The following is a 22,207-nucleotide window of genomic DNA, read 5'->3' as shown; positions in this document are numbered from 1 at the left end:
CCAGGCTGAACCAGCCACAAAAGGAGGCCCAGATCCCAAATTGGGAAGCCTTCAACATTCTCTCTGGATCATCCCTGAAAACACATACTTCCTTTCCGCCGGCAATCCCAGCCACCGTAACCTAATTTGAGCAATAATCCCATAATTTACACAATAATTTTGGATGCGCACCATGACACAGAAACAAAGATACTCACTGTGGGATTCTGTAGAGAATCAAACCACTGGACACAACTGAACTTCTAACTATAAGAGGCAGTTTGAAAACATGAGATATTGTCCACAGACTAGGATAAAAGCATCCACAAGACAGGTGGTCTCTAATAGTTTTAACGACATGAAAAAAGTTTGCCGTCTAGTAAGCACAAATATGTAACAAAGAATCTGTCTGGTGTGAGGGTAAGTAGGTAGGTAGGTAGACCCATCTTTCTCACCAATACAGAGCGTATGTTCTTTAAATTCATACTTGGCAAAGCAAGATCATGGATATTACGGAATTGAGGGAAAAGCAATAAAAGATATGAAATATGCTCCAAAAACTCAGTAACTGTAAGTTCATGGTGGGAGGGGTGGGATGGCTATAGAAATAGCATGACGGATATAGTGGCACCTGAGACATCAGAGCTGGTGGTACCCTTCCCCCTGGCAGGGGGAATCCAGAGGTAGCAAGGCCTGACTCTCACACTAGACAAGAAAGCTGAGGCTTTCCTGGAGGAGATAGTATAGGAGAGATAACCCGAAGCTGTGCTCCTTGTTCCCTAGGGCCTGACTGTGGGTGGACAGGAAAGTGAAAATTCCTAGAGCCCCTAGTGCAGGGCCTTAGGAATGTTCTGGAAGCCAGCTTCCTTCCCTGGAGATGTCTGGACAGGACGAAGAGGCTGCCACATAAGGCTCCATATGCACACAAACTCGTAAGTTCTGAAAAGCCGACAGAGCAGCAAGTCAAACAAGATCAGCCTGTCCAGAGCAGACATCAGCAAGGGTCCATGTGTGAATTCAAGCCCCCATCTTCCTGTCACTCTGGGGTCACACCCAGATCCCATGATGTGAAGATAGGGCAAGGGGAACACAACCTAAAGGAGCAAGCATTTACCCAAAGACACGGGCATCCAAGCGAAGCTACTTTTACAGAGAGACTATGTACATGGTCAAGTTTAAAATTAACTTCTACCATCTCCTCTACCCAGTGTAGCAGGAGCAGTCAAGGGCAATTAAACGTGTTACCAAAAAAATGTTATCTAATTTTTTATTTTTTGCCTGCTTCTGAGTAGTAGCTTTGAGTGAATTTTCAACCTTGCAACATATATCATCTTAAAATCTCAGTAGGCAAAACCACAGCTGACATGTTACTTTAATACACCAAATGTTCATGGTGTTTCTGAGTGGGGTTATGGGAGATTTTTATTTATTTTCTTTATGTTTACCTATGTTTTCTAAATATTCTGCAGTAGATGTGGTATTTTTTTACATGAGAACAAGATTGTGTGGCTTATTTTTATCCACCTTGCTGGCTAAGCACCTGTGCTCCATCAGCACTCCTGCCCTGCAGGAAGCACGGGCAGACTCACCTGGCAACGGGCAGCCGAGGATCTCCATCCTCATGCAGATGCTCCCGTTATCGAACCAGGACTGTGGGTTTATGCGGACGTAGCGTGCCACCATGGGGACGGGCAGCTCGTTGAGGACAGGGATCTCCTTTTCACTGTTTCCTTCAAATATCTATTTATGCACAAGGGGAAAAAAAGAGGATCTTTTAGAGCTTGATTATCAAGGCATGAAAGAGTCAGTAATTCACTCATTCCACAAGATCTCGAGCAACACCTAACGTGAGCTGGGCATTGAGGGGGAAGGAGAAATGGATCAGGCCTGGACCCTGCCCTCAGGAAGCCCCAGTCTAGTGCGGGGGGGCAGGGAGGAGGAGGGGTGTTATATTTAGATATCGTAGGTGAAATCTATTAGTGCCATGGCAAAGAGACATCCACAAAGCTCTGAGATTTCAGAAGAAGGAAAGGACCAGGCAAAGCTTCAGGGATGAGGTGCCATTTGAATTGGCCTTGAAGGAAAACTCTTTAGATGTGTAGGGATGGGAGGGATTCTAAAGAAAAGGAAGCAATGGCTGGAGAAGCCCAGAGATGGGATTCAGGAGAAGAGCAACCGTCTCCCTGTTACTGGAACACAGAGGATTGTGTGCAGGGTTGGGGCGGGGGGGGGGGGGTGCGGGGCACGGTAAGTATGAGAAAGAAGGTTGAAATGGAGGCTGCAGTCAGATCTTGGAAGGCACTGGATACCATGTTTGGAACTTGCACTTGAGAACCCGAGGAAGAGGGTGATAAGATCGGAACTGGCTAACCCGGAGGGAAGTGCGGAGCTGAGAGACCAGGGTCATTAAAGAAAGTTCGGGAACTACTATAATTGACTAGCTGTGCAGGCCCCAACATTCCCCATGGGCCGCTGACCTTCCAGGGCTGAGTTGTGACTTGTGGAAGAGACTGAATCCCAGCAGCTCTGAATTTGAGCCCTAAATGTGGGCCACTTGGTTCCGAGCTTCAGGGTACGGAAAGGGGGTCATTTTCCATCACACTGGATGGCTGGTCTGGGTTGACACAGGATCAGGCAACATCCAGGTGCAAACACTGGTCGGGTGTCCACTGCCTCTGCCAAGCCCTGCACAGCCAGACACCAAGGGCATGGTCAGAGGGAAAAGAGACTCACCATGTCTCCAGATCCATTCTTCACAGTGACCCATGTATGGCTGTCATTGCTCACCATGACCTTATAGGAGGTTACCCAGGCACTCCTAAGAAAAAATAAAACACCATTGGGACCACACACTTAAAAATGTTTCCCTCTTCCATGCAGAGGTGCAGCAATAGAGAAAGCAGGTCCCAGAGGTGGACAGCACTGGGTCTCACCCTGGCCCCCACTGCTCACCTTCCTTGTGGCCTTGGCCAGGTAACTGACCCATCTAGGCTACAGTTTATTCATCCACGAAATGGGAATTATAAAAGCACCAAGCTTGAAATATTAATGTAAGCATTAAATGGTTTCATACCCTTTAAACACTTAGGACAATGCCTGGCCCCCAGTAAGAACTAAATGTTGGTCACGCACATAAAGATACACAAATAACTTACATATTTGTTTATACTGAATATTTACATCACACACAGTAGTAGAGTTCCATGTGGGAAAGAAATCTCAGTAAAAGTGGCAAGTTGGTCTAGAAATTTCATTTGGAAAACTGTTTGGGAACATAACAAACTAGATCCCACCAACCACAAAAACAGCAGCCTGAGTCTCCAAGACATACGAGGTTTCTCCTGGGCTGTCACAGCCATGCAGACAATTCCTCCACCCCACTCCTCAGCCAGCAATAATCCAGTGATATCTGGGCCCCAGGCCAGACCCCTTTCATCACATCCTACTGCACAGAAATTACTGAGGGTAAAAGAGCCAAAATTTGACTTCCCAGAGTGGAGGTCAATTTGATAAGCAAAAGAAAAATGACTTTCCTGTGGAAAACACATTTTTCCCTTCTGCCTCAGTTTTTTATAACATTAATTGTTAAGCAATATAGACAAGTCTTCCTGAGCGTCTTCCTTTCAAATTTTTTAAATATTGGAACTAAGCACCAATGTACTAATCTTTTAGAACATTCCACCAGCTGAAGCATTTGGAATCCTTGTTTTCCTACTGTGAAATCTCCCTGGACTCAGGATCCAGATAGATCCCAAGAAGGTTCTCAGTTTCTAGTCCAAATCAATACTGTCTAGTAAAGTTTGTTTAGAAAAGCAGCTGGCTCTATTCATTCTAAATTGTCTGACTAGTTCGAAAATGATTCTTAGGTGCTTGGAAGCCAACCCCCTGCTGAACTTTCTCCCTTCTCTCACCTGTCCACCAGCTTTGTGTGACTACCTGCCGGGAGCCAGGATCTATCAAACAACATGCTCCTTCTCAGGAGGTTACGGACTTGAGCCCATGCCTGCAGATTAAGATGCGTTAAGCATGCCTTTCGAAAGGCACCTCAGCAACAGCTCAGTCCCTTTGCACCAGAAAATGATCCTCACCCAAAATACCAAACTGTTTCCAACATTCAAATCATTTCCAAATGACTTGCATCTGCAGTTTCTTTGCCATCTGTTTTTCTGCTGATCACGCCCCGCAGTGACCCAGCGAGGCAGTCAGCAGAGGTGAGGGGTGGCAGAGGTGAGGGGTGTATCCCGCCTGGGTGGAAGTGATGAATTTAGGAAGCCTCTCAGTCAAAAGAAGCACACAAACAATAAGAGAGGGGTGGAAAGAAAAATTCAAACAAGTCCTCCAAAGAAAAGGGGAGAGAGAAGAAAGGAAATGCAAACCAAGTAATAATTTCTCAAACTTAAAAAAAACCAAATATGGACAAATTCAACACTTATGTTTGAAGGGTAATTAATTATGTGGCTCAGCCCTCTCTTCTGAACTGCAGACCTACATCACATCCTTCTGCCTATCTGACCTCTCCACTTACAGTCTCAGCGATGTCTCTAATTGGACCCGCCGAAACCAACTGATTTATTTCGTCCACTCTGTACACCAACCTGGGAGCCCCTGCCTCAGAAAAAGTACTGCCATCCACCCAGGGCAACAAAATCCCAGAGTCCTCCTTGGCCCCGCTTTCCCTCTCTCCCCTACAGTGAAACCATCACCAAGTTCTGTCAATTGTACCTTCCACATCTTTCTAGAATCTCTCCACTCCCTCCATCTTCACTCCCACCATCCAGCCCATTCTCTCTGGCCAGAACTATTGCAGTTGTCTCCCACTGGTCTTCTGAAATTTAAACTGCCCTCCAATCTATCATGCAGTCAGAGGTTTACTTTTCTAATGAAATATTAATATGTCACCTCCTGCTTAAAATATCAGTTATGTTAGTATTAAGACCAAATTCCTCATCATGTTCTATAAGACCCTTGCTTACCTCCTGTTTTCCATGCTCTTTCTTTCAATTCCTGATACACATTATACTCTCTCTTGCTTCAGGGCCTTTGCACATACTGTTCCATTTGTCCAGACTCCTCCTGTTCTCCGTCTGCCTCTAAACCAGGGGTCCCCAACCTTTTTGGTACCAGGGACTGGTTTCGTGGAAGACAATTTTTCCACGGACCGGGGAGGGGGATGGTTTTGGGATGATTCAAGCACATTACATTTATTGTGCACTTTATTTCTCTTATTATTACATTGTAATATATAATGAAATAATTATACAACTCACCATAATGCAGAATCAGTGGGACCCCTGAGCTTGTTTTCACTTGCCACTCCCTGATAGGGTTTTGATATGAGTCTGCAAGCAGTTGATTTATTATGGTCTCTGTGCAGTCAAACGTCTCTGCTAATGATAATCTGTATTTGCAGCCGCTCCCCAGTGCTAGCGTCACCACCTCAGCTCCATCTCAGATCATCAGGCATTAGATTCTCGTAAGGAGCAGGCAACCTAGATCCCTCGATTGCGCAGTTCACAGCAGGGTTCGCGTTCCTATGAGAATCTAACGCTGCAGCTGATCTGACAGGAGGCGGAGCTCAGGCGGTATTGCGAGGACGGAGAGCGGCTGTCGGTATAGATGAGGCTTCGCTTGCTCGCCTGCTGCTCACCTCCTGCTGTGCTGCCCGGTTCCTAACAGGCCACGGACTGGTACCGGTCCGTGCCCGGGGGATTGGGGACCCCTGCTCTAAACTATTCAGACCTCGAACTTAATCAGATAAGCCTGTCCTAATCCTCCAATCTAGCCAATTTCTTTTCTTATATGTTCGTTTCTTTCATATTTTAATTCTGTTTGCAATGTTATACTCCCTTCTAGAATTATCTTTATCCCCCACTGGATTATAAGCATCTCATAGATGGAGGAAGATGAGACTGTGGTACTTTGGAGGATGCAAAAGGAAGCTGATATCCTGGAGGAGAGTAAGGGACAGGGCAGCAGAACTGTGGTTCCATGGGCTCTGCAGGCCATTTGATAGAGGCAGAACTTCCTCTGCCAGGCAGTAGGGAGCTGGCCCCTTTGCTGTCCACCTACCATGGTTAAAAGTACTTTAGGACTAATTAGAAAGCTTTCTCTACCACCAACACTTCCGTCTTAATAGAATGCTTGGAAATCAGAGACTATCTAAGTGTTTCCTGTTTACTCTATGAAACTGCCTCGCCTTTTTACCACATTTGACTCTTGAAAGAGACAGCAGAGGGTCCTCTTGCCGCGAGTTTATGAATAAACAACCTTTGTTCATTTTGTCTCAGGCTAAGTTTTGTCTTTGACAATTCATATTATTGCCCATAATTATGATTTTTTCATTCTCTTTGCTTTCTGGTATTCCACTCTGAGAATGGTCAATTTATTGGGCTGGCCAAAAAGTTCGTTCGGGTTTTTCCATAACATCTTTTGCCAACCCAGTATTTGTCCATTTTATTGCTAATGAGCATCTGAGTAGTTTCCAATTTAGACTATTATGAATAGTGGTAGTTCTATGGAAATTCTATGTATGTATCTTTTGGTGAATTTACATAGAATTCTGCTTGGTGTGTAATTAGGAATAGAATTGCTGGATCACAGTGTCCCAGGATATACATATGTTCATCGACAGGAGTTTTCCAAATTAACTGTGTCTATTTACACTTATACCAGCAGTGTATGAGAGTTCCAGTTGCTCCACATTCTTGTCAACACTTGGTATTATCTTTCTTTTTCATTTTAGCCATTCTGATGGGTATGTCCTATTATCTCACTGTACTTTTTATTTTAATTTACTGGATGACTAATGAAGTTCAACATCTTATATGTTTATTGGGCATTTGAATATCATCTTTTGATGAAATGCTTATTCAAGTTTTTCCCTTTTTATCAATTAAGTTCTCTGTCTTATATTGATTTGTAAGAGTTCTTTATACATTCTAGATATAAGGTTTTTTGCTAAATATATGGATTGCTAATATTTTCTCCAGTTTGTGTCTTATACTTTGTAGTATTTTTTGATGAAGAGAATTTCTTAAACTTTATATAGTCCAATTACCTATTTTTTTCTTTACAGTTTGCAGTATTTGTGCCCTTTTCAATACATTTTTGCTTACTCCAAGATCATAAAGATATTTTCTTATGCTTTCTTCTAAAAGCTTTATTGCTTTACCTTTCACATTTAGATCTGCAAGCTACCTGAAGTTGATTATTGGACAGTGTGAGGTAAGGGTCAAGATACATTGTTTTCTATATGGGCTTTCAATTGATCCATAACCATTTATATGATTACTTTCCTATTGCACATCAATGACACCATTGCTGTAAATCACATGACTGTACATGTGTGAGTTTGTTTGGGGATGCTATATTCTGTTCCATTGTTCCTTATCTTATGCTAAACCCACTCTGTCTTGATTTCTGTAACTTTATAATAGGTCTTTGTATCTGGTAGTGTACATTTTCCCATCTTGTTTTTGCTTTTCACAATTTCCTTGACTGTTCTTGGCCCTTTGCATTCCTATATAAATTTTAGAATCTGCTTGTCAATTTCCAAAACAAAGCCTTTTGGATTTTAATTGAAATGGCATTGAATCTATAGGTCAGTTTTAAAGGAATTAACATTTTCAATATTAAATCTTCCAATCCATAAACATGGTATATCCCTCTATTTATTTAGGTCTTATTGTACTTATCTTTTGTTGGATTTATTCCTAGTTGATGTTGATTATTTTATAAATATTTTAAGTTTTATTTTCTCCTTTTTTTGTTGCTGGTATGTAGAAATATAAATGCTTTTTGTATGTTGACTGTGTATCCAACCACTTTGCTAATTCATTAATAATTCTAAGAGTTTGGGATTCCTTTGGATGTTGTTAAGGACATGATATGTCATCTGAGAACAATGATAGTTCTGTTTATTTCCAATTGTTAGGGCTTTATTTTTTTCTTGCCTTATTTATTATACTGCCTAGGATCTCCAGTTCAATGCTGAAAGAAATGCTAATAATAGACATCTTTGTCTCATTCCTGAGATTGAAGGAAAGGTTTAAGTATTTCACCATTGAGTATTTCAACACATTTCCAGTAGGGGTTTTTTTCCTTTGTTTATGTGTTAGTTTGTTTTTCTTGTAACCAAGTATGAGTTCATTCTTTCTCACATAACAAGAGAATCTGGATGTTTGCAGCTGCTAGCACTTATGCAGTTGGTTGACTGTTCCAGAGTCAACATCAGTAGACATTCATTTTTCATACTCATTGTCTCCAAGTTCTAAGAAGACATCCTTAGCCGTTCATTTATCATACTTGTCTTGGAGGTCTAAGAATACATTAAGATATATTCATTTTTCATACTTCTTATCTTTGGGTTGTAAGATGGCTGCTGCAGCTCCATATCATGTTACGTTCAGAAAATACTGAATAGAGTCTTTCAGCTTCTATCAAACTACTTTCTAATGTTATAACAGGAGAATATGTAATTCCTGCTGTTTGGACTATTTTTTTTTTTCACATTATAAAAAACTTTTAGTTCTCAAAATGAGTCAGTACATACAACCTTTGGAGTCACAGCAGGCGCTCCAAGCATATTCTGCAGTGTGAGCCCCAGTGCCCCTCACTGCAAGGAGCTTGGCTATACTCCACCATGGGCTTTTCGTAGACATTTTTCTTCAGATTAAGAAAGTTCCTCTTTATTGCTAGTTTAAAGGGCTCTTTTTTCTTTTAAACACAAATGGCTATAGAATTTTCTCAAATGCCTTTTATGCATCTATCAGAGTGATCATATTATTTTTCTCTTTAGTTCTGTTTATGTGGTGAATTATAGCAATTGGTTACAACTGTGGCTAAACCACACTTACATTCCTGGAATAAATCCCACTTGGTGGTGATGGATTGCTGGATCCATATATTGCTGGATTCAATTTGGCAATATGTTGCTTAGGATTTTTTGTATCTATGCTCAAGAAAGAAATTTTTTCATAAATTTGCTTTTTGTAATGTCCTAATCAGATTTTGATATCAAAGTTATGTCAAACTCATAGGTGGGAAATGCTTCCCTTTTTCCATTTTCTGGATTTTTTTAAGTGCTATACCTTTCTCAAATGTTTGGAAGAACTCAAACATTCTGAAATTGGAAGTTTTCTTTGTGGGACAATATTTAATAATGAATTGACATTTTTAGTAGATATCGGACCACTCTGATATTCTATTTCTTCTTCTGTCGGTTTTAGTAACTTGTGTCTTTTGAAGAATTATTGCGTTTCAGCTATTTTCAATATTATTGGCACAAACATGTTCTTAGTATCATTTTATTGTCTTTTTAGTGTCTGTAAGATTTTTAACAATGCTCCTTTTTCCAATTTTGGCATTGGTAGTTGATTTTTTTTCTCTTTCCCTGATCAGCCATGAGTTTATTCATTTTATTAATCTTTTCAAAGAATCAACTTTTGTCTTTGTTTCCTCTCTCTATTATTTGTTTCCTATTAGGAACCATATGAAACTACCGTTTTTATAGATCAAAATGATTGAATATCAGCAACTTCCTAAGGCTCAAAGTAATATTTTATTAATTTCTACTCTTATCTTCATTATCTTTTTCTTGGTAATTCTTTAGGTCTGATTTGTTCTTTTTGTACAATTTATTGAGATCACTGATATTCAGTCTTTCTGCATTTCTAATATGTGCATTTAAGGTTATAAAGTCCCTTTCAGCACTGCTTTAGCCACATGCTATAATTTTGATATGTCATACCTTCATTATCATTCAGTTCAAAATATGAATTCCAGTTGTGATTTCTTCTTTGATCATGAACTATTTAGGAGTATAATTTTAAATTTCCAGGTACTAGGGATTTTCCAGTTATCTCTTTACTACTGATTTCTACTTTAATTCCATTGTGGACAGAGAACATACTTTAAATCATGTCAATCCTTTGGCATTTGTTGAGGTTTCCTTTATGACTCAGCATATAGTCAACTCTTTAACGTTCCATGTGCACTTAAACTAATTGCAGTTCTGTGATTGTTGTATGCAATGTTCCACACATATAATTTTGAACAAATGTATTAACTGTGTTGTTCAGATCTTCTGCATCCATAATGAGTTTTCATCTGCTTATTCTACCAGTTATAGAAAGTATGTAAAAAGAATGCCAATCTGCCTGTGAATTTGTTTGTTTCTCCTAGTTCTCGCAATGTTTTCTATATATATTATGAAGCTATGTTGTTGAGTACATACAAATTTGAGACTGTGATATATTGTTGGTAGACTGATTCTTTTATGATTATGAAATATCCCTTTTTATTTCTATCAATGCCTCTTGCCTTAAAGTCAGTTTTGTCTGATAGTAGGATAGCTAAACTTGCTTTGTTTTGGTTAAGATTTATATGATATATTTCCTCCCATCCTTTTACTTTTAACTTCTGACTGCTTAAATTTAAACTGTGTCTCTCGTAAATAGCACATAGTTCATTTTTCTGTGTTTTTTCTTAGGTGCAGTATGATAATATTATTCTTCTATTGGATAATATAGTTCATTTAAATGTAATGTAATTAGTACTATATTTGGATTTATATTTACCATCTTACTATTTGTTTTCTATTTGACCCACCTATTTCATGTTCCTTTTCTCTACTTTTTGAATTTTTATTTTATGATCAAATATTCTTATTATTCTATTTTCTCTTTATAAACTTACTAGTTATACATTCACACTGTTCTTTTTTTTTTTTTATAAAGGGAACGCTATTTGTTTATTTATTTATTTTGGCTGTGTTGGGTCTTCGTTTCTGTGCGAGGGCTTTCTCTAGTTGCGGCGAGCGGGGGCCACTCTTCATCGCGGTGCGCGGGCCTCTCACTGTCGCGGCCTCTCCTGTTGCAGAGCACAAGCTCCAGACGCGCAGGCTCAGTAGTTGTGGCTCACGGGCCTAATTGCTCCGCGGCATGTGGGATCTTCCCAGACCAGGGCTCGAACCCGTGTCCCCTGCATTGGCAGGCAGATTCTCAACCACTGCGCCACCAGGGAAGCCCCCCACACTATTCTTTTCATAATTATCCTAAAGATTACCTATGTATCCTTGAATTACTAGTCTTATTCAAATTTTAATTTCTACCACTTCCATGAAAATACTAGAACCGTAAAATAATTTAAGTCCATTTATCCCTCTATCTTTTACATGATTTTGGAATTTATTTTTAATTCTATAAATAAATTTTCTAAGACATTACTACTATTGTTTTGTATGGTTGATAATTATAAACCTACTTATTTAACCTTTCTGATATTTTTCATTTATTTTTACATTTTCATATTTCCATCTGAGATCATTTTCTTTCTGCTTGAAGAACTCCCTTTGTTATTTCTTTCAAAGCAGATATGTTAGCAATAATTTTTTTCAGTTTTTACTGTCTGAATAGGCTTCATTTCACCTTCATTTTTGAATCATATTTTTTCTGGGAATTCTAGGTTGACATTTATTTTCTTTCAGTACTTTAAAAGTTAGATTTTATTAGCTTCTGAGGCATTGTTTTATTTACACACACACACACACACACACATTTTGAAACTATTGTTGTGACATTTAGTAAATAAATGTACAATAAGAGTATGAGTAGGGAAATGAGTGCTAACCACTTTAGCTCAAATCCAGCATTGTTGTTTACTAACCACATGTACTTGACAAGCTGCCTAACCTTTCTGGAAATAATGATACCTACAAGGAGGTTATATATTAATTTATAAATTGAGAGAGGTTATAGTATATTGGTTACAACCTCAGGCTTTGAGGTCAAGAAGCCCTAACTAAACTCCTAGTTCTTCCACTTACCAGCATGAGAGTCATGTGGCCTCTGGGCTCCAGCTGTAAGACAACAACTGTAAGGTAGCAACTCTTATGTCTTTGCACAGTGATTAGGGAGTGAATGAGGTAATGCATGTAGAGTCTGAGCATAGCACCTGGAACATAATAATTGCTTCATAAATCTGAGCTCTTAATAAAAATAATATATCATAATTAATATACTGTCAAATGCTATACCAACATCTAGGATTACCAGTTGGACTACAAACATAATTCTCATGCTCCCTTCAGACACTTCCAGAGAGCGACTGATATTCAGGCTTAACCCTTTGTGCCCCAGTAATAATAAAAATCTGTCACAGCTACAAAGAAATAAATAATTACTTTTTATTTAAATTTAAGAAGGTTGATAATCCAGGGTGACAGAAGAGATATCTGCCAATCAGTAATGCTGGGGTAGGACTGAATTGTCTGAAAGTTCTACCTGCATGAAAAGATGAAGGCAACATGGAATGTGTGAAGTCCTGTTCCTAACCCTGCAGCTATTACACTGCAGATACCATGCCAGCCTCTGAGACTACAAAGATAAATTATACATGATCTATTTACTCAAGATTGTTACAGGTTAATGAGGGAAACAGGGAAGTAAACGAGAAATTTCAAGAGAATATGATTAAGTGCTGTGATGAGGCACGTGCATGAAGTTGTGAGAGGGCAGAGAAAGGGTGTGCGGCCAAGGGGAATGAAGGAGGTTGGGGGCAGGTTAGTGAATGCAACACACTCCTTATCTAACGTAAAAGCTGCATATTTTATTCTTTTGTGACTGACACATCCATTGTTATTAGAGAGCCAGCTTCAAAAATTGGAACTATAATGCCCATGCTTCCTTGTCTCCTAATCCTTGGAGAAGGCTTGAAATTCACAGCACTTTGTGGCTTGTTTCCAGTTCCCTCAGAGAGATTTTCCACATCACAAAACCACCTTGACATTTAATTCTCTGTGACTGGAGATTTCAACTCAAAGCAATGCAGCCCAAGTAAAGACGTGCTTGTGTCAAGCAAGGACATCCTGACTGCAGAAAGGCCGAGAGGCTCTGCTGACTCTCCTCTGGGCTCCAGCCAGCTCCCTCACTTAAAACAAAAACAAAAATAAAAAGCAATCCCCCCTCCCCCAAAATTCTATCCTGGTATGAGATTACGCTTCCCACCAATCCAGCCTTCCTTCAGATCAGGAAAACAGAGGAGGTGGGCTACAAAGGAAAAAACTGGAACACATTCAGATTTTTTACTACCTGATGTTAATTTGGTTAAAATAAAAACCAAGAATGTCCACCATCAACGAAATGGTAGACTAAATGCTTACACAGCCTTCTGCTTCAGTACAACGAGATCCTGGTTACATTAGAACAAATGAATGTTTTAAAACACCAGTGGGCTTGCAAGCAAGTAAAGGAAATCTCCAAGGAAAAAAAAAGATCTGTGAACTGAAAAAAACATGAACAGTGAGCAAAGAAAAAGGGCAGAGTCGCCCTAGGGAAAACTGCACATAACAGTGCTGGGATCAAAACACTAAGCCTGGGGACAACAAAAGGTAGGGAAACTGATTCAGGGACTTTTTCTTGGACCCTCAAAGGGGGCTAAAATGACTTCAGAAGAGCAGCAGCCATCCAGCTCCCAAAAGAAGCACACATAAATCCCCTCTAAAGAAAAGAGCCTTCAATTTAGGTTCTCAGAGGTTTCACTAAGTTCAATCACATAGGTGCTCACAATTTTTAAAAAATCATTAAACACACAAGAAAACATTCTCCATGGGAAAGAAGCAGCAGAAACAAAAAGCAACAAATTTAGATCCCGCAGAATTTAACTGACTACAAAGAAAACTGAAAAGAAACTAGAAAAATTATTAGACTTGATAAGAGAGTTCAGCAAGATGACTGGACATAAGGCTACTATACAAAAATTAATCACAGTTCTATACATAAGCAGCCAAAAATAAGATACTTAGAAATAAAATGAACAAAAGATGTGCAGGACATTTATGGAGAAAACTTTATTGAAAGACATTTCAAAGGACATAAATAAGTGGAGATCTATATACCATGTTTATGGATAGAAAAATACGTCAATTCTCAATAAAAATCCCAATAGCATATTAAAGAAACTTGAAAAACTGATACTAAAATTTATAGGAAAGAAAATAATAAGACACTTTTTAAGAAGAAGAAACAGGGGGCAACGGGGAGTTGCCCTATCAAGATATTAGGACTTATTTATAGCCTCAGTAATTAAGACACTGTGATATTGATGGATGAATAGACAAATTGTAAATGGAACAAAATTGAGAGCCCATAAACAGACTCATGTACATGTATAAACTTGATAGAGATGTCTTACGTATCAATGGGAACTAAATAAACTATTACAAGGTATGTCCAAAGGCAATTGGATATTAATATAAAAAGAAGTTAAAATTAGACCCTATATTTCACATCTTTTACAAAAATCATAACCAAATGGATTAACTACTTAAATGTGAGAAGTAAAACCTGAAATTTAAAAAAAATTAATGAACATATGGGAGAATTAGTTTGTAACCATGGGGTATGAAAAGATTTTATATATGACACAATCATTCTAATCATAAAAGACAAATAAATTGAACTACACTAAAAATAAAAACTTTTGCTTTTCAAAAGACACCATAAAGAAACCAGTAGGAGAAACCTTAAGCTGGGAGAATATATTCTGAGCACATTTAACTAACAAAAGGATTAATATTCAGAATATATTTTTTAAATTCTATAAATCAATGAGACAAAGGAGAAAAATATAAACATGGAGAAACATGACAGGTATTTCACAGTAAAGGTAACACAAACGGCAAGTAAACATGGGAAAGGAAGGTTAACCTTATTAGTGATTAGGGAAATGCAAGTTAGGACTACAATGAAAGATACTGCTTTATATTGAAAAGACACTCTTTATATTGAAAATTTAGGAGAATGGCAATACCAAATGTTGGTGAGGATGTGGAGCAACAAGAACTCTAAAACACTCCTGGAGGAGAGGCTACTTGGACAACCACTCTGGAAGATGACTTGTCATTATTCCATTAAACTCAACATTTATATACCTTCCGACTCAGCCATTCTGCTCCAAGTACCTACCATGGAGATCCCCTTGTACATGTGCTCCAAGAGACATATACAAGAATGTTAATAGCAGCATTACTTTTAAGACCAAAAAAAGTATAATAAAATAAAGTAACAAAAAATTGAAAAGGGATCAATTCAATCTCCATAAGGCATATTCCCAAGGTTAAATGGCAGTACAAATTAATGAACTACAATTACGGGCACACAAACAATCCTTCGAAGCATAATGCTGAGTGGAAAACAAGTTTAAAAAGCTACATAAAGTGAAAAATCTTTTTTATAAAGCTCAAAAAGAAAGATAATTTCTTGCATATGTTATACATACATGATAAGATTGTTTTTAAAAGGCAAGGGAATAATAAACCCCTAATAAGGAGAATGGTTTCACTTTTGGGAGGAAGCAAATAGGTGGGATCAGGAAAGAGCACATAAATAGTTTCAACAGTATTGGCAATGTTCCAGCTCTTCAGGTGTGTAGTGGGTTGCTGAGTGTTGGTTTTATTATAATGCTTAATACCTTAAGTGCATGTTACATCAATGGTTTTGTAACCATCAAACATTACGCAATGAGAAAGATAAAATATTTATTTGAATATTGTGGAATAGGCTTCTGCACAGGAAAATGTCCCAATCATCTCCTGGGACAGGATGTATGTGAAGATGCTACATTCATCCTTAAAGACATATTTTAAGAAAAAAACATAAAATCTTTGCCCTGGTAACTTCTTCTAAATACACAATAATTTTTTCTTTGAAAGAGCAACTATACTAACATTTCCTAATAATAATTCATATGGCCTTCAGTTTACGAAATGCTTCCACACACAGGATCTTACTTTATCTCAGAAGAACAAGTCAAGTTTCTCATTAAGGATGTGGCTGTGAGCTGGGCTGGTAGGAGGAAAGGGTCAGATTACTTTTCATTCCTGTTTCTCCATCCTGGATGCTCCAGTCTCCCATCCTTTGGTTTTCATCATACTCCTCTTTTCCCTTAGCTCTGGGTGCAGGATTTCAGTATCCCCAGAACAATCACCAACCTTTTTGGGGTATTGAAACAAGTTCTCTGGAGCTGCACATGGGGACTAGTAATTGTTCTCAGTCAAAAAATGCTTACAACTTAAACCTATAATCAGCACTTCTCAATCACTTGCAAATAATCTCAATTTCTACAAAACACAAACACGAGCTGATGTGTGGTCACAAAAACAATTTTCAGAACTTAAAAAAATTGAACATTAAAAACATAAACTAAACATGATATCTAGATCTTAATCAACTTTTCTAATGAATATTATGTAACAACAGTTGTTTTCAACAAGTAGAGATGAGAATCTCAAATATTTGAAGGTGTGTGCCAAAAATGGTAATTATATCTGTCTGGACACATTGTTTTGTGTGTTCAGCCTATTATTTTCAGGAGTTATCTTTCTATCTAGATCCTTCTACATGATTACCTTTGGAGCAGATATTTTAGGCAGCATGACCCTGCGCCTTGGCCATGGCTGAACGGCCTAAAGGTGGGCGTCAGGCCAATCACAGTACCCTGATGATGTGACCACAGTTGATTTGCCTACACTTGATACTTGAGCCAAGATAAGCCAATACATTCTTCCCTGGGATTTTGTATTTGAGACCAAGTGACACTTGCAATTGTAAGTTGTAAACCTTTAGTGTTGATGGCAGTCCCATTCCCCATCATGTGGCTGGAGAAGCAGAGGCCAGTCTAGAGGCCAGAAGCAGAGCAGAGTGAGCCTGAAGCACAAAGGAGCTCTGAGGGGACCTCAGACAGTCCCAGGAGCGCTACAACCCCAGGTTCCGGCGGAGGAGCCCAACTCCACCTCCACTCCTGCTCTTCGGCTCCCTGACACACCCAGCGTGCCTCAAGGCAGACTTGGGTAATTTCCACCCAAGGGAGTCCTATTCAAAAACTGCTAAGTTTTTGCTAAGTCTGAGTGAGGCAGAGAGTATGAGCCTAGGCTGGGAAGTTGGCGATTACTGTTCTTCAGGAACAAAGCAGTTAAAGTGTTACCAGCTGTGTTTCTGTGACCCAGTCCACAGGTCCGATGAAGCTAGGACAACATAGCAAAGATAAGATATTGGAGTGGGTTGGCTACATCTTGCAGCTTCAATAAGGTATTCATTACATTAAGAAGAGACAATGTTCAGTCCAGACTGATTCACTTGGAAACAGGTAAGGAACAGACAGTCAAGGGCACGTGTTGTTAGAAAGTCCTACCGGCCCCACCAACCAATCTGAGTCTGCTGAGGGCCAGATAACCAAGTGCCCAGCCAGACGGCATTAGCCAAATTTCCCACTGCAGCTTGAGGAAAGCTTGTGGATTAGGAAAGAGAGATCACTACCATGACAATGGGGATATCTGAGAAGAGCCAAAAGAATCAGAGAAGCCTGGTCTCCCAAATCCTTCCTAACACCTTCACTGTGCTCCCAAGCAACACTGAATGCAGTCAGAGGGCAGATCAGCATTATCAGTATCTTCTAACAACTGCCATTTGTGAAGATTAAATGAGCTAATGTATATAATATATGCATCAACTCTGGTACTCAAGAACAGCAGCTGTACTAGAAATATGATACCATCCTCTTTCAAACCTCCTGATAAAAATAGTAGGACCACACAAGGAATATGTAAGCACCAAATTGGAATAGATATGTATGGATGGTGGACTCTAAGTAAGAGGATATAAAGCCTTCTAAGTGGTCTGGAATTTTGGTTTCTGCCCAGAGCAGGCCATGTCTCTCCAGCCTGCAAAGCTCTGTGTTCTGGCCAGTACAGACGTGCATACTCACATGCGCACACGCACACACACGTCTAGTAGGACCAGGGTTACCATCTGAAACAAGGGATCAGTGCTCACTCTGGAATGTCTTCTCCCAAGTACCCCTGCTTTGGGCTTTATACTCACTGGACTCCTGTTTTGACCTATAGACTTTGAGAGCTATATGAGTTTCCTATGCCTGCTGTAATAAATTACCACACATTTACTGGCTTAAAAGAACACAAAATTTATTATTGTACAGTTCTGTAAAACAGAAGTCTCATTGGTCTAAGGTCAAGGTGTCAGCAGGGCTGGTTCCCCTCTGGAGGCTCTAGGGAAGGATCTGTTTCCTTGCCTGTTTCAGCTTCTAGAGGCCTCCCACATTCCTTGGCTGATGGTCCCCTTTCTCCAACGTTGAAGCCAGTGGTGTTGCATCTCTCTACCCAGTCTTCAGTAGTCACGGCTCCTCTGACCACAGCTGGAAAAGGTTCTCCCTTTTTAACCCATATGATTAGATTAGGTCCACCTAAATAGTCCAGAACCCTCTCTCCATCTCAAAGTCCTTGACTTAATCACATCTGCAAAGTCTCTTTCACCATATAAGGTAAGAGATTCATAGGTTCTGGGATCAGAATGTGGACATCATGCGGGGGGGACACCTGCCCACCACAAGGACCCCACTCAGACTCTAGCTCCACTCTTAAACTCACTCCAGCCCCTTCCTCTCCTTCCCTAGGCTTGTGGGTCCAGACATGTCCTACCACCTCAGTCCCAACAGGATAAAACAATGGCTGGTTAATTCCATTCAATGAATGGGAAGCTTAGGGCTTAGCCAAAAACCACAGCCACAGAAATCTAAGTCACCCTGCCCATCTCAACACACCAGTCTCTCTCCCAAAGTGGAACTAGAATTCAAATCAACACTGAGGAAATTCCTTCCCATCTGACAAATCAATGTTTAACGTCATGGTCCACTTACCATAGTGGAAGTTTCCTGGTGTTTCTGAAAACATTTGGTTCCTTCTATGTGATGTTAGAAGCCATGTGCCAGAAAGAGGCACACTCTGTTTTTCACCCATCATGAGCCCAGCTGGCAAGAACAAGCAGGTCATCATATTGGCCACCGGAGACTTCTAGAAACACTTCCAATTCCAGCCCAAGACCCGATATGCTCTCCTGAGCACTCCCCCAACCACGTGGGTAGACTCCCACGTGGAACACCAGCAGGCCCTGAGCAGTGCTACCAACTGTATTTGACTGGGAAGAGACCCCCAAGTCTGCACGTACAACAACAGTTCTCAACTGGGGGTGATTTTGCCCCCCGGGGACATTTGGCAAGGTCTGAGACATTCCTGATTATTATGACCGGGGGATGGGGGTTAAGTGGGGTGCTACCATGGGGGGCACCTAATGCATAGAGGCCAGGATGCCACTAACAGCCTAAAATGCACAGGACAACTCCCAGAGCTAAGTTATCCAGCTCAAAATGCCGAAAGTGCTGAGGTTGAGAAACACCAGTCTAAACAAGTCAAAAACAAGATGGTAATTCTCCATTTGATATGTTCAAACTATTTTGAGATAAATGCTATTGGCAATTTATTATCAAGAAAACTGAGAAAGGGGGTTTTCAGGGGTTCTTGACATTTTAAATACCGGGATGGATACTGGCTAATACACACTTCCTCAACATTCTCCTGTTTATTCACCTAAATAACAAGAAGGACTCAGAAACAGATATATGACCAGCCAAGCTGGTGGCTGGGTGAGTTCACAGAAGGTGGCTTAGCTGTCTGACGGACACATGCAGTAAATAGCTGAACAGTGAACAGAGACTGGTTTTCTCCCTAGTGTTCTGGAAAACCCCTGAATAAGGTTACACTGGGACTTCACTTATTAAAACTTGTCTTTATAGATGGTGCCAACCCCAGCTCACGCCGTGTTCATCCTAGCATAGCTGCCACCCGTGTTCACTCGAGCAACACGCACGTGTCAGACCAGGAAGAGGAAGGGTGCCAGGCACTGGGCTGGAGTGAATCTCAAAGCAAACCCGACCCTCGCCTCAGGGAACTTACGGTCTACTGAGGAAGACAGAAATTGCACAATTAATTGTACAATTACTTATTAAACTGCAACTGTGATATCGTTCAGAGGAGAAATACAGAGAGCTTATAAATGGAGGGGGGTGCTGACTTAGTCTAGGGCTGGATGGGGAAAGTGTTCCTGGAGGGTGGTGTCTGAGCTGAAATGTGAAGGATGAAAAGGAAGTAACAGGGTGAAGAGTGGTTAGCATTGTATTAAAAATTAATACAAGAGATTCAACATGCAAATAATAATAATTTCAAAAAAGTTGGCAGGAGACAATGAAGGAAGAATAAGAATAAGAATAAGAATAAGAATAAGAATAACAAGAAGAAAAAGAATTTCCCAGAACTGAAAAATATGAGTTCCCTTATTTCAAGGTCACATCAAGTGCCACCTACAACAAGGTGCCACATTGGGCAGTTTTTAGCACAAGGGATATAGAAATAACCCTAAAACTTTATTGAGGAAAAATAATTCAAAAGTTTGTAAGTATGAATATACTCAGATCTTTATACTGTAAAACTGAAGATAAAGAGGCAACGGAAAAATGTTTCTAAATTATAAGGGATGATCATCTGTTTCAGGGATGATGAAATGTTATAAATTGATTGTTGTGATGATACCACAACTCTGTGAATATATTAAACACAATGAATTATACACTTTCAATGAGTGAATTGTATGTTATGGGAATTATATCTCAATAAAGCTGTTAAAAATTCTTAGGGAAAATTATTTCCAAACTACCAATCAAGGGTGAGGTCAACAAAAAATGCATTTTCAGGCATACAAGGAATCCAAAATTCTACCTCCCGAGCTCCATTTCCAGAAGGCATGTACCACGAAAATAAACAGAAAAACAGAGAAACCTGGGATCTAAGAAATACAGAATACAACTCAGGAGAGATAGGAAGAGAATTCCAATGGGCATGACAAGAGCAATGTAATAGGCTGGAAAAACCTACAAATTCAGATGCCAGCAGAGGCCAGATGCCTCCGGGAGGTATCTCTCCAGGAAGAAAATGAAAGAGTGAATTGTTCATATTATGGACACATTCAGAGGAGATTTTCAGGTCTATCAGACAGCTTCAGAATGAATTAGTGAGAAGTATCTAGAAAACCACGGAAACCATTAAAAAGAAGTGATTATTAGCTCCAGTAAAAGCAGAAAAGTTCCACAGGAAAGGAAAGGTAATTATAGCATACCATGTGACCCAGCTATAAATAATAGTTCAACGATGATCTTGATGCAAAAATTAAACACCGATTTAGCTAAAATTGATAATATAACTCCTTTGGGAGGATGGGAGGAGACACACACACACACACAGAAAGAGACACAGACAAAGAGAATGTGTGTGTGTGTGTGTGTTAGAGGTAGGTCAGAAAGAGATTTAAATTCTCCCCTTTCATAGTAGAAAGTCAACAGATAAATAATTTAAAAGAATAAAGAAAGAGTACTAAAGCATTTTGTTCAGAAACACAGGGTTTAAGAAAAATAAAACAGAAGAAACAGCTGAAGGGCTTGCAGTAGTTACCTTGGGACACCAGGAAACAGGACCAAGGGGTATGGGGACACGGGCTACTATTTTTAATTGTAAGTAGTGCTACTTGACTTTTTAAACTACACACATGATTTGTTAATTACAAAATAAAGCCCCCTATTTCTCTCTTTCTCCTTTCTGCTTCACTCCTCTGGCACTTTCTCAATTTTCCCACCCAGTTCAGGGTCATTTTCTTCCAACGCATGCAATTCCAACGAATTGAGGCGAATTTACATCTTGGTTATAAACAGAAAGCATGATTAAAAAGCAGAGTTTCTTTTTTCTTTTTCTTTTAAGAGTTCGCATTTTACTATGTTACTTTGGAGAGAAAGTCAGTGGAATTTTACGTGAGCAAAATTGGAAAGCATTTTGCTTTTTACTTCCCATCGCCCGCCTTGTGTTCTAAATGTATTGCCAACTGACTACTCTGTTGGCCACACTCATGTTATTTTTCAGGTAGACTTTAAAGAAAAATCGGAGATCAGAGGTTATTTAAAAAGAAGAAAAATAACGACTGCTTTGAAACTTAGCAAAGATTTTAACTTTTAAAAATGCTTAGAAATACCATGGGTTCAACATTCCCTCAACCTGGATGGGAGCTAGCGAAGAATGAAAAGTCTCCCCCCAAAAAGAGAGGTCTTGGTGGAAAATAGGAAGCACTCCACCGGGCATGAAAGATGGTATCAAGGAAGCAGAACCCACGCCAGGAGAGCTGAACGTTCTCAATCTCAGCTGGGGCAGACAATTCAAGGTGCAGGATGGCATCTTGGAAATGCACGAGAGAACTGGGCTCGAAGACTCACCCGGCCACGTACTAACCGTGCCACCTCTGGCCTTTGCAGTTCTTTGCAAGAGTAAGTGGTTAGATACTAA

The 22,207-nt window shown here is 39.7% G+C and overlaps 1 protein-coding gene across 2 annotated transcripts in view; it reads right to left on the bottom strand.

Annotated features, from left to right (window-relative positions):
* CPXM2 (carboxypeptidase X, M14 family member 2) overlaps positions 1-22,207 on the bottom strand; it is a 129,735-nt gene that overhangs the window by 38,218 nt on the left and 69,310 nt on the right. For both annotated transcript variants that reach the window (XM_061185918.1, XM_061185849.1), the window contains exons 5-6: positions 2,713-2,797; positions 1,569-1,719 (exon numbers count right to left, since the gene is read on the bottom strand). In XM_061185918.1, coding sequence (XP_061041901.1) covers positions 1,569-1,719; positions 2,713-2,797 — 236 coding nt within the window. The remainder of the gene's footprint in view (positions 1-1,568; positions 1,720-2,712; positions 2,798-22,207) is intronic.

This window comes from Eubalaena glacialis, chromosome 1, assembly GCF_028564815.1.
Source record: "Eubalaena glacialis isolate mEubGla1 chromosome 1, mEubGla1.1.hap2.+ XY, whole genome shotgun sequence".
Taxonomy (NCBI): Eukaryota; Metazoa; Chordata; class Mammalia; order Artiodactyla; family Balaenidae; genus Eubalaena; species Eubalaena glacialis.
This window is presented reverse-complemented; position numbering and strand designations above follow the sequence as displayed.